The 12,731-nt window shown below is 36.1% G+C and overlaps 1 protein-coding gene across 1 annotated transcript; it reads left to right on the forward strand.

Moving 5' to 3' along the window:
• The first annotated feature begins 9,514 nt into the window (after positions 1 to 9,514).
• LOC133875777 (uncharacterized) lies at positions 9,515 to 12,116 on the forward strand. Its single transcript, XM_062314010.1, has 4 exons — positions 9,515 to 10,064; positions 10,828 to 11,277; positions 11,375 to 11,693; positions 11,812 to 12,116. The coding sequence occupies exons 1-4, from the start codon at positions 9,663 to 9,665 to the stop codon at positions 11,946 to 11,948; spliced, it is 1,308 nt and encodes a 435-aa protein (XP_062169994.1). The 5' UTR covers positions 9,515 to 9,662; the 3' UTR covers positions 11,949 to 12,116.
• Positions 12,117 to 12,731: the final 615 nt, after the last annotated feature.

Below are 12,731 nucleotides of genomic sequence, written 5' to 3' on the forward strand. Positions count from 1 at the left end.
GATTCTGAGCCTGATTAGGGCCAGATTTTTGGCAGCCTACTTATTTTATTCTGTATTTCGTTTTATTAGGGTTATTAGGATTTTACTATTTTTGGTAAAACCCTACTAAAGGTCGAATTTTCAGTTATATTAACCAGGCTTGTGAGCGTTTTCCTGTACTACTGATTATTGATATTTTCATTGAAGTTCAGAGATTGCCTATGTGTTTTGAAATTTTTTTTATTATTTTCTTCCTTACAAATTACTTACTGAATAGCCGGTAAAATAATCGCTATTACGTCTGGCTTGAAGTTCCCTTTCAATTTATGTGTATTCACGGCCTTTTATATATAGCTGATTTACTGTAGCCACTAGCCATGCGGTGTGCACTGTTTTGAAGACTTTCCTGTTGCTGCATTCTCTAGGTCCCGAGACTCTGGCAAAATATCACTTCCTGTTGGGATCGCTGGGACTGATCATATTGATGTACTATGAGATGAGATCCGATGTGACACTTTGTGGCTATATTTAAGTCAATTGGTTGATGAGATGGGTATTCAGGCCACTAGGCCCAACACCTATGAATAAATTCCCCAGGAAATTCTTCTCCGAGTTGAACAATTTAAGACAAAGACGTAGACTTATACCTAAAATTTTAAAAAATGAATATGGATGCATTTGATTAATTAAAAAAAATCAAAAAATAAATATAGAAAACTATTTCAAGGAAAATTTTGGGGGCCATGGCCCGAGCCCCCCAAGGAGCATCCATGGATTGCAGGCCTACCATAGAACCCTATTCAATAAGTTGAATGCTCTCACGTTGTTCTTGATGGGGATCAGCGTGGGGAATTGAATTGTTTAAATATCGCCCAAAACTTAGTTGATTACTGAAGAAGGTTATTGTCTTGGTAAGTCTGCTATAGGGTTCCGTCCTTGGCATGGCTCATTGTTTGTTATGTTTGTGGCAACTTGGTGCCTACATCATCATCTTGAAATTTGCATCCAACAAAAGCTTAAAGTTGGTAGGAAGAGGTAAATTTAATTATTTAATCAACATTTTAACAATTCTCCTTAATTATGTGTGTGCTCCAGCTCTCTTTTAAGGGTGAAACCCAACATGTGTCATATTTAATTGAAATTTGAGATAAATGATGAAATCAATGTTTGAGCTCATAACTCCATTTGGCTTTGATACCATATTTGTCTTAAAAGTTTAAGCTGACAGAAAGAATAAAATTGAATCATTTAATCAACACCTTAACAAAATGAAAAATCTTATATGACATTATAGACGTGTTTGCATAGATGGATTCTATCAATTTCATTTGAAATGACAATTTTAAAAGGGAGCAAAATTCTCCCAAAAAAATGAAATGACAATTTTCTCGTGTTTGCGGGCATTCAACAAATTAAAAAGAAAAAACTGTCGATCCAAAAGCGTTAATTAGGAACATTTCTAGAACACTTAAAAAATAGGAACATTTCTAGAAAAACAGATATAGCTAAATATTGTTAATGACCCAAAAGGAATTACCCCTTCACTTCATGTTCATATTAACTTCCAACAAACCTCATTACTATAATAAACACTGATGATATGTTTGCAATGCCACACTGATCGAGGACTTAGTCCTCCATCTGTTCTATTTATAATCAATCATGCATATATATACACACGACATACATGTGAATTACAAACAAACAAACAAACAGAACTCATTTTCAGGTAAGTTTGTTAATTACCGAATTCCAAAATACAATTAAATAAACTTGACATGATCATGTTATCTTAATCTGATGCAATCTTTGACTTTGAATTGGTCTGGTTCCTTGACTTGGTCAGGTTCCTTCAATTCGTGTAACAGAAGAAATCAATCTCCCTTTCCAGCAATCGACAAAGCCTATATATTTAAGGCAGTTCTGGCTGCCAGTACATATAAACTAAAACAAAAAGGCAATTTAAGAAATTAATTAAATGGGTTCGACTTCAGCCAAGGTGGTTTCGGCAATGTTGCTTCTTGTCGCCATGATTGTTTTGCTGGCATCCTTCGAGGTTGGAGAAGCCATTAAATGGGAAGTGGACGGGAATTGCTACAAAAAGTACTACGCCTCATGCATAAATGGAGGTGAGACGCCCGATAATTGCAAGGACATAGTAGGAAATTTGTGTTCAGAAGTTAAATGCATTTTGTGTAAAAATGGAAAAGGTCGCGTCAAGGTATGACATTCTTGGCCGGAGGATCAGAAATGGGAAGGGAATTAATATAAGGGTGATGCATTCGATCTCCAAATGAGGCGTGTTTGATGTCATTTTAATATTGTTCATCTCTTGCACATTTCTTTTGTAAATCCGCAATTAAATACGTAGAACTTACGTATATGTACGAGGTCCTACTGATTCGATGGTAAATTTGCATATCTCTTGTACGGAGATGGACAAGAAAATAAAACCAAACATTTATCAAATATATAATACATGTTTTCACTATTTTATTGCATGTTGAGTTGTGAATTCGTGCTCCTATATATGTTAGAGTATATTTCCTTATAAATAAGGATTGTTTGTATTGTAAATATCCTCAATAAACTAAATAAGAGCAAAATATAGCCTAGTTCTGAGGCTATCTTTAACCTTTCTTCTCTCTCTCAATTTCATTTTATTGTGTTTTTCTTTGATTAATGTTGCTGTGTGTTAGTAAAAAAGAAAACAAAATATAAAGTTGAATTTAGTTTATGAATTCAATCAATTATCCAAGCACGCCTCCGTAATGCCTCCACAAATCTTTTTATTTTTGTTATTATTATGAGTGTGTAATGTGAAGTGAGGAAGGAGAATTTTAATCAATAACTTCCGTTAAATAAAACAAGATTTGTGTTAGGACAATTTTTCTCCGATCTGAGTTTGAGGAACGTACAACTTCCTCCAATCCAACCTAAAAAAATGTCACGTGTTTATTTGCATGTGAAATGTACATATATTTTTAAATAATAATATGTGAAAAGCACATTTTTTTTTTTTTTAGAAAAAAAAAAACTTTTAATTTTGTCTTTGCAATTAAAATTGCATAATCATCTCACATACAAATAAACGCATGACATTTTTAATATTTTATAAATTGGGTTGAAAAAAGTTCTTCAATTCCATCCCCAATTTAGATGAAATCTTTGTTCGAGCCGTAATTATATATGCAATGCCAAAAATATATTAGACTCTTGACTGCTCAAGTCTTTGTTCGTAACGCATAAATCATTCTATTATTTTCAAATATATGTTTATTTTTTCAATTGGAAGACCGATTACATCTTAATACAATAAATTTGTACTTTTTTTTTTTTTTTTTTTTTTTTTTTTTTTTTTTTTTTTTTTTTTTTTTAATTCCTTCCATATGGCATAGAGTACTGAAGCACTCAAACATAGCCTAGCCATCACTGCCTTCAAATCTTTGCCCTTCCAATCCCTCACCCCTCTTTCAATTACATCATCCCAACCAGTATTAGGAGAGTCATTTATAAGGCACTATGCTCAACCAAGATGCAGTCTAACCTATCCGTAATAGGACGTGGAAGGAAATTAACATATATATATATATATATATATATATCAACTACACTAATTAATGATCTTTTGCTTTATCGTTCGCTTTTCTCAAATGCAGACATGTTAATTATTTAGAATTATTCCGAATTGCTCAGTCTAACGATCAATGATGAAGGTCACATGCAGCTACTTTCAAATAGGGGCAAACACACGCATGGGGTAGGGGTACGAATGTCCCTCAAAATGTTTAAAAATATCCTTAAATATACCTAGTTAATAATTTTGTCCTTCCAATGCTCCGTTTGTTTTGGCGTAAAATGATTTCTGAAAAATAATTTCGGTATTTTACTGTGTTTGATAGGGGCGAAAATAATGGTCAACGAAAACCATTTTCTGTTTGACGTAAAAGCTTCTTTAATTTTTGGAAAACGATTTATGGTTTTAAAAACCGTAAATCGTTTTCCGAAATTATATTCTTTATCATTGCACGCACGTTTGATATCTGACTGCCCGAATCCGGCAATAGTCAGTCGTCCGAAACCATGCGGCACCGGAATCCAGCATCATCCAGGCGCCAAAATAATGCCAGCGGACCAGATTCCTGCAGAATCTGGCCGGAATCCGGCCATAGTTAGAAACTGGCCGAGATCCGGCCTGATCTGACCGTATCCGGCCAGATCTGGCCAAAATGGCAGGAATCCGGCCTGATCTGTAACGACCCACCCTCAATGACACAATATTGTCCGCTTTTGGCTCCTCATACTAGACTTCTCAGGAGGCCACCCATCCTGGGATTGCTCTCGCAGCAGCACACTTAATTGCGGAGTTCTGATCGGTTCATGGCCATCACGGCTTTAAAACGCGTTGTGTCATATAGGGTGCATTTATACATATAAGCACATCCTCATTCCCAGGCGATGTGGGACGTCACAATTACCCCCCCTTAGGACCTAGCGTCCTCGCTGGCGACCCTCATGGGATCACCCCATTCTTGGCATCCCAGCGAGTGCCCGCCGGCAACCCTCTTGGGCTTGTGCACGCTCCTACCATCTCAGGCTGGGCAATGGCTCTGATACCATTTGTAACGACCCACCCCCAATGACACAATATTGTCCGCTTTTGGCTCCCCATACCAGACTTCCCAGGAGGTCACCCATCCTGGGATTACTCTCGCAGCAGCACGCTTAATTGCGGAGTTCTGATCGGTTCATGGCCATCACGGTTTTAAAACGCGTTGTGTCATATAGGGTGCATTTATACATATAAGCACATCCCCATTCCCAGGCTATGTGGGACGTCACATGATCTGACCGGATCCGGCTGGATCCGACAGGACCCGGAGGAGTCCTGCCGGAATCTTGCCATTTTGGCCGGATCCAGCCAACACATGCTCGCCGGAATCCGGCAACGGCCAGTCGCCGTTGCCGGATTACGGCGATAGCTGCATTTTCCCTTTCCGTAATTTTTTCGTGCGAACCAAACGCCGAAAAATATTTTCAAGAAAATAATTTTTTATGAAATTAATTTCGTCGAAAATATTTACGACAGAAACCATTTTACGTCGAAACAAACGGAGCATAAAATGATACTTTTTTCCCCCCAAAATATTATTTGTGTTCCCTTTTAACTTAATTTTTTTTTTTTAGTTTTGCCCCATCTTTTAACACAAAAAATCTAAAATACCCCATTCATTTAATTTCCTTCCATATTCTAGTTAGCTTCTAACTAGAAATTCAATTTGGGTTAGGACTCTGTAGATGCGAAAGAAAAAGTTAAATGGTTTGGGTTCTTTGAGTGGTTATTCTAAGTGACTTCTAACCAACAATTAATTTTTTGAGTGGTTATTCTGCAATCATTTGGATTCACAATATTTATTTTGGCATCACAAATTAAATGGTTTAATCATTTGTAATTTCACAATTATTTAGCTCGACTCATAACATTGTTATTTGGTGCTTTAAGGAATTGTTATAAAAAATAGTCTACGATCATAAGTATTGTTTTTATTGGACCCTATAGATTATGTTTAGTTTCTTTTATTAGGTTTTTTTTTTTTTTTTCCTAAGCTATTTTGCTGCTAGTTGTTTATACAACTGTATGTTTGTGATTCCATGAAATTAAATGTAAGACTTCAATGCTTTTATTTAATATCAATATGCACAAACCCAATTAAATATATAAAGATTTTATATATCTATATGCTTTTGTATTTATGTAAGTTCGTCTCCCCAATAAAAAGAATAAAATATAATAAAAAACAAATTGTCCCCCCATATCAAAAATCTTGGTTCCATCCCTAGTTTCAATGACACTAAAAAAGGATGTGGCAGGCTGGGAAAGCACTCAAGAAACTTCTCTAGCATGTTCATCTCACCCTGCGCGCAGGATGTGAGAGCATTTTGAGCATGTCTGAGCAGCCATTACCTAATGGCATCTCTGTTACTTTGGGACATATCTTTTGTTTAGGTAGTGCATATTGTGTTCCTTTTAGGAAACCTAGCTAACCTCTCTAGTTGTGAAAGGTTTATCTTTTAGTTGTCTCTTCCTTGTGGTGGAGCAAGTTTTAGCGTGCTTTAGGAACTAGGCCACTAGGGGCACCTAATGTTCAAGCTGATCGAGCATTTGAATTTCTTTTCTCTCTCTCTCTCTCTCTTTTTTGTGAAAAAAAAAAAATTGCTAATCAAAAGAGGAAAAAGAAGACGAACCTCCTGCAGTTTGCTTCCAAAGCCACTCAGAAACTGCAGAATCATAAGAAGCAACATGTTGAAATGCCTTCCAAGCAAGCCTACTGTTGTGTTTGTTAACAGTATGTTGTGTTTGTTCTTGCTTAAAAGCAGCATATGGGCTCTTGGCTAAAAGCAAAGGACTGAGAAATTCTTTAAAATGTTAGAAACTATTACCCCATCAAATCTCCATAACTTAATTACAACTCGAATTGACACCGTTGCTTAATCAATTCAACAGTAGGCTGCATTAATTGCATAAGGCATGACTAGTTTTTTAAGCTTTTAGAAGCTAGGCAAATGCAGCATTTGAAATAGCTGGGCTTGTGCAGTCACTCTTGGTGTTGCTCACAAATCAAGCCACGTCCAATTTATGACCTTAGCCAGAGGCAATATTTGTGGCTCAACATAAGCCAGATGAATAACCTTCATTTTCTTAACAGTTTTGGTGATAAAAATGGACACAAATGAGACAGTTTAAAACACAAGAAAACAAGTTAGCTAATATTAGGTTGCTGGCAAGAACTATGCATAAATCATGATGCACCTATGCATGCCAAGCCCACAGAGAAAACCCCTATAATTAATCCCGATAATTATCTTGCCAATAACACGTCATGAGAGTAGTAATTCAGACAAACAACCTTTTTGCAGCAGCTCTGATCATTGAAGGTCCACCAATATCTATATTTTCAATTCCATCCTGAAACTCAATTCCTCCAGCTGGAAGTAACTTTATCGTAGAAGGGTTACAGATTCACTACGACAGCATCAAATGTACCTGTGGAAGAGCTTAGTCAAGTAACTAGTTAGCAAATTACACAGTAAAACATCATGCAAAAAAAAGGTAAAGGCATAGTAAAGGGTTTCACATCTAAACTAACCAATTCCATGTTTATTGCATGAGGGCTTCCATGTGATGCTTTTGATCCCTTCTAGCAAGAATATATACCACCATGTATGTTCGGGTACTGTAGAGTTTTTACACGGCCATCGAGCTGTAAAAGAGAATCTAAAGAATCAATTTTGTGAAAATTCTTCAACATGAAATTCCTTCTTCTCTATCAATTCATTCATGATAAAGTTCACTCTTGTCACAAGTGGAAGATCAAAAGAAGAAGAGGTAGGCAAAATCTAAATATATTTATTTGAGGAGTAAATGGTATATATGAACATAATAATGAAGAATTAATAATAGGTAGCATTACTTATGATTCACCATACACAGTTATACTCAGTAATGCCACCTATTATTAATGAAAATCCACATAATCTTACTTTTTGAAGATATGAGAATAACAATGAAATTGCACAATTAAGATCCAGATCGAGAGAGCTCGAAAGCTGCACAACACATAGTAACTCCATATAAAACACATCAGAGCCCCTAGATTGATTAGCTATTCTACAATAATTTTCCTTTGTGAATAATCATATCCTAAAGAACATAGTAATTAACAACATCGTTAGTACAAAGACTGGTATTTCGAAAATTGAAAAGCTAGAAATTTAGCTCAAACAGATACTCACCATTTCCGGAAAACAGGTAAGCTGTTCCATGCACTTTAGTAACAGACACCCCGGCACTTTCTAAAGCTGACGCAGGCCCTCCAGTTGAAACAATTGTGTAGCTACAGTTCACAAGAGAGGCCATCATAAGAGTACTGATCAACAACTTTGAACATAAGATCAAACAAATTAGTTTCATGAAAGGGACTGACGTAGATGCAGATGACCAGCATTTCATAACAAGAGCTACCAGAATTCAAATCTTCAATTATGAGGATATATTATTACCTCATGCGCTAAATCTAAAACGAGTGTGGTATGATATCAAAAACTTCAAACGGTGATTGAAATGAGGTATTTAAATTTTGAAAATGCTAAACCCAGTGAGTAACTCAATCGGCTCAAGACCATGCTTCATAAATCAGAGGTCACTAGTTCGAATTTCTCATTCCCTTATCCTAATTGTGACCAATTAATTCTTTTTTTTTAAAAAAAAAAAAATTGAAAATGCTAGGGGTATTTAAATCTTGAGAATGCTAAGTTCCAGCCGGCAACCCAACCGGCAGCCATCCCTTTCTTTTTTCTAATTTTTTTTAAAATAATTTTTAAAGTTTTATTTATTTATATTTTTAATATATTTATACTTTTTTATAACATGTATCGCTATCTTATTGGTGATGGTGAGGCGCCTAATGGAATCTGTCAAAATTTTTAACGAAATTTGACTCCAATGAGTAATTTGTAAATTAGGTCAACTACAAAAATCTCTAAATTAATTTTGATACGATAGGGAATAATTTATAATTTAGATCAACCATACGAACCAATAATACAATTTTTCCTATAACTTATAAATACTGTCTATTTTTCACCCATGTGGCCTTTATACTAGAGACAAATGACAATATTACTTTCTTTTTAGAATATGAGTCACTGTCTCTAACAATAGTAAATTTAATAATATTTGAGTGATAAATTGTTGTCATACTCAAAGATTTTTTTTTCCATAATAAATAAATAAAGAGAAATGATCCCTACACTTATTTCTCACAACAGCCCTACAACAAGCTGATGTGGTTGGTAATATTTTATTATTTTTTTACAAAAAGAAAACAAAGAAAACAAAAAAATAATAAAATATTACCAACCACGTCAACTTGTTGTGGGACTGTTGTGAGAAATAAGTGTAAGAATCATTTCTCATAAATAAAATCTCAGTGAATCTCATGCATATGCATTCAATCCCTATCTTACATGTAACCACCTAACGCCATCCCTTAATTTATTTTTCACCTACTACTATAATCTTCATCAGAATGAGCCAGAAGAAGTGCGAACTTGGACATCAGGACAAACCCCTGCTTTTACTTACATTAGAAAACCCAAAACGACAAAGAATAAAGTACGAGGAGGTTGTATGGAATCCCATCCCGTGTGTCAATCACAGGTTGTCCCATCTTCGTGGAAGGCAATCCGAACGTACACGTGCCCATATGGTTCCACCACCACCACCAGTTGAGTGATAATTAGTATACTCTTTTTTTTTATTAGTCTAACTAATCAATCAAAGCCGTGACTAACATGGAGGACAAGCTAAAACTAACAGCTTGACGACACCATGATTCGTGTCCATATTAGACGGTTGTGATTGGGCACTTTATCTCACGGTCCAGATCAGGACACGTGGTGTTACAGATCCGTGATTGGTAGATCTTCCCAATTTAAGAGAGTATTGTGTACACTTCGTTACAGCTCCCAATTTTTCTCTGCACCCCTGTCTGTTAACGCACTTTTAACTCCCAAAACAGCTTCAAACAAACAAAAAAATACCCAGGAATTTTGAGAATTTTATCTCTCTGAAAATTCAAACACATCCAAAAAAAAAAGGGGGAAAAAAGAGAGAGGAAATTATGGGAGACGAAAGGGAGAGTTTGATAAACCGAAGCAACAAGTTCGCGCGGTGCGTGTCGCACCCGCAGGACGAGTTACAGAGCTTCAGATCGTATCTACGGTGGATGTGCGTGGACCAATCGAACGTGTGGACGGCGTGTCTCTCCTGGTCCATGTTCGTGCTCTTCGCGATCCTGGTACCCGTGGTGTCGCATTTCCTGCTGGCCTGCTCCACCTGCGACAGCAAGCACTCCAGGCCCTACGACGGCGTCGTTCAGCTCTCGCTCAGCAGCGTCGCCACGCTGTCGTTCGTCTGCCTCTCCAGGTTCGTTAGGAAGTACGGTCTTCGGAGGTTCTTGTTCTTCGATAAACTCTTTGATGAGAGCGAGACGGTCCGAAATGGATACACGGGACAACTCAATGTGAGTTCCCCCTCCCATCTCTCTGCAATTAGTTCCACTAGATTTTAATTTCCCGAGTGATTTTTTTATTTTTTTCATTTAATTATGATGGTCCAAATTAATATTACACAAGTTTGACCTTGATCAGCCGAACTCATATTCGTGCTGCAACCGTATAGGCTGGAAGGTTCCTTACTTCCCAACCACAAAAGTTTTTTTCTTCAAAAAGAAAATGAAAGAAACCTATTTGATGCATGGGTCATCAATGAAAAGGGCTTCATTACAACGACATTCCTTTCCTGCATGAAACATGATCCACTCCCTTTTTAACTTACGGTTGAAATTAGATTTAAGAGCATTTAACGGTCGATATGCACATTATTTTAGATTTTATATTGTTAAATATTGTAAAATTTAATTTGAATTATAAAATAGTTTTCTTTCGCTTGAAGACAAGAGTTTTATTTTTAATTTTTTGTTTGAATAAAAATGAGAAGTGATTGATGTGAAATAATTGTAAAATGAGATTTGAATTTTTTTTGAGTTAAAAAAAGAAAAGAAAAGAAAAAAAAGTTGTTTAGTAATAATTTTGAATGATATTGAACTATTTCCAATTTAGTTACCCATCTTAATAGAGTTTTAAATATGGTATTAATTTAGTTACCCATCTTTATCTTCTTGATCAGATTGTTTATCCATTAGTTCTTTGAGCGATTGCCGCTTTCACCTCCCTAAAATCAGGGAGATTGCCCTCATCAAATTAAATTCTCATTACTCTGCGCAGAGATCGCTGAAACTTCTCTCCGTCTTTGTCGTCCCCTGCTTCGTGGCAGAGAGTGCGTACAAGATATGGTGGTACGCGTCTGGGGCCTCACAAATTCCCTTTCTGGGCAATGTTTACGTGAGCGACGCAGTAGCATGTATAATGGAGCTGTGCTCGTGGCTCTATCGCACGACTGTTATTTTCCTGGTGTGCGTTCTCTTCCGTTTGATCTGCCACCTCCAGATCTTACGGCTGCAGGACTTTGCATCAGTCTTCCAGGTGGATTCCGATGTGGGGTCCGTGTTGTATGAGCACCTTAGGATCAGGAGGCATCTACGGATCATAAGCCATCGCTACCGCGCGTTCATACTGTGGTCCCTGATCCTTGTCACAGGGAGCCAATTCGCTTCGCTGCTCATCACAACCAAAAACGACGCGGAACTTAATATATACAAAGCTGGAGAACTTGCGGTAACGCCTTCTTATGCCACGTATACTATTCTCTAATTTAGAATGATCCCTCCAATCAGGTCCTAACACGTGTAATGGTTTGATTGTTTCGGTGCAGCTATGCTCCATAACTCTTCTTACAGGGCTCTTGATATTATTGAGGAGTGCCACGAAGATCACACACAGGGCACAATCAGTCACATGCCTGGCTGCCAAGTGGCACGTTTGCGCAACATTAGATTCTTTTGAGGCGCCAAACGATGGTGAGACTCCAAGAGCCCCGATAGACCATGAACGGGTGTTTCCTGTGGGTCACGACTCCGAGGAAGGATCGGACGGCGATGAAGCTGGTGATGAGGAAGATGACTTAGATAACACAAAGTTGATCCCGTCGTATGCGTATAGTACCATATCCTTTCAGAAGAGACAAGCTCTCGGTAAGCAACGGAGAATCAGATGATTCGTAATTTCATGCATTTAATTTTCAGCGTGTATATTTATATATTTTTAAGCGCATTAATCTGATCTGATTTTTATTTTATTTTTCTTTCTCAGTGACTTACTTTGAGAATAATAGAGCAGGGATTACGGTTTACGGGTTCACGTTGGACCGCGGTACAATCCACACCATTTTTGGTATTGAGTTTTCTTTGGTTCTCTGGTTGCTTGGGAAAACCATTGGCATTTCGTGAGAAAACAGATCTACCGATATATTAGAAATTTTCTGTTAATTTTTTTTTTTCCTTGTTTATTCTTTTTCGTTTCATTGTACCTTCTTTTTTGTGATTTGCTCTCTGAATCCCCGAGTTTCTTGTAGTTCTGATTTTGTCATTTTTAATTAAAGTTATAATTTTTGTTTATTGTTTCTCTTTTCTTGTTGATATTATTATTATTATTATTATTATTATTATAAAAACTATAAAACCCCTAATTAGATCCATTTCGAGTGAAGAAACCCCTAAGAGAATAGGGTGCGTTTGGTAAAAGGTTTTTATGTGAGTTTTGTTTTTAAATAGTAACGAGAAGTGATTAATGTAACATAAAATAAAATAAAATTTAGGTTTCTTTTTTTTATTTTTGATATCAAAATTGGTGCCGGCCGTAAGCCAATAGAATGTTTGGAATTGGTTGACAAATAGGGTTCAAAGTAAAAAAAAAAAAAAAAAAAAAAAAAAAAAAAAAAAAAAAAAAAAAAAACCCAAAAAAGTATTTACGAAACTTTTTACATATCAATTTTTTGTTTGACCTAACATTTTAGGTATTAAAAGTACTTTTAAGCTCTATAACGCAATTTCAAATAGGCCCGAAGTAGTATGTTAAATTTAAAATTTTCATTAAATTGTTCAAGTTAAATATACATGAATTAATAATGATTTCAGTTTTGCACTTTAGACAACCATCTATATGTAAGCATTGTGAGATAAAAAAAAATAAAAAAAAAATTAAAAAAAAAAAAGATTTTTAAAATTACTCTT

This window comes from Alnus glutinosa, chromosome 8 (assembly GCF_958979055.1).
Source record: "Alnus glutinosa chromosome 8, dhAlnGlut1.1, whole genome shotgun sequence".
Classification (NCBI taxonomy): domain Eukaryota; kingdom Viridiplantae; phylum Streptophyta; class Magnoliopsida; order Fagales; family Betulaceae; genus Alnus; species Alnus glutinosa.

Coding starts and splice junctions, on each gene's coding strand:
- LOC133875777 (XM_062314010.1), top strand. CDS start 9,663: ATGGGAGACGAAAGGGAGAGTTTGATAAACCGAAGCAACAAGTTCGCG. Junction 10,065..10,827: donor GATACACGGGACAACTCAAT/GTGAGTTCCCCC, acceptor TACTCTGCGCAG/AGATCGCTGAAACTTCTCTC. Junction 11,278..11,374: donor ACAAAGCTGGAGAACTTGCG/GTAACGCCTTCT, acceptor GTTTCGGTGCAG/CTATGCTCCATAACTCTTCT.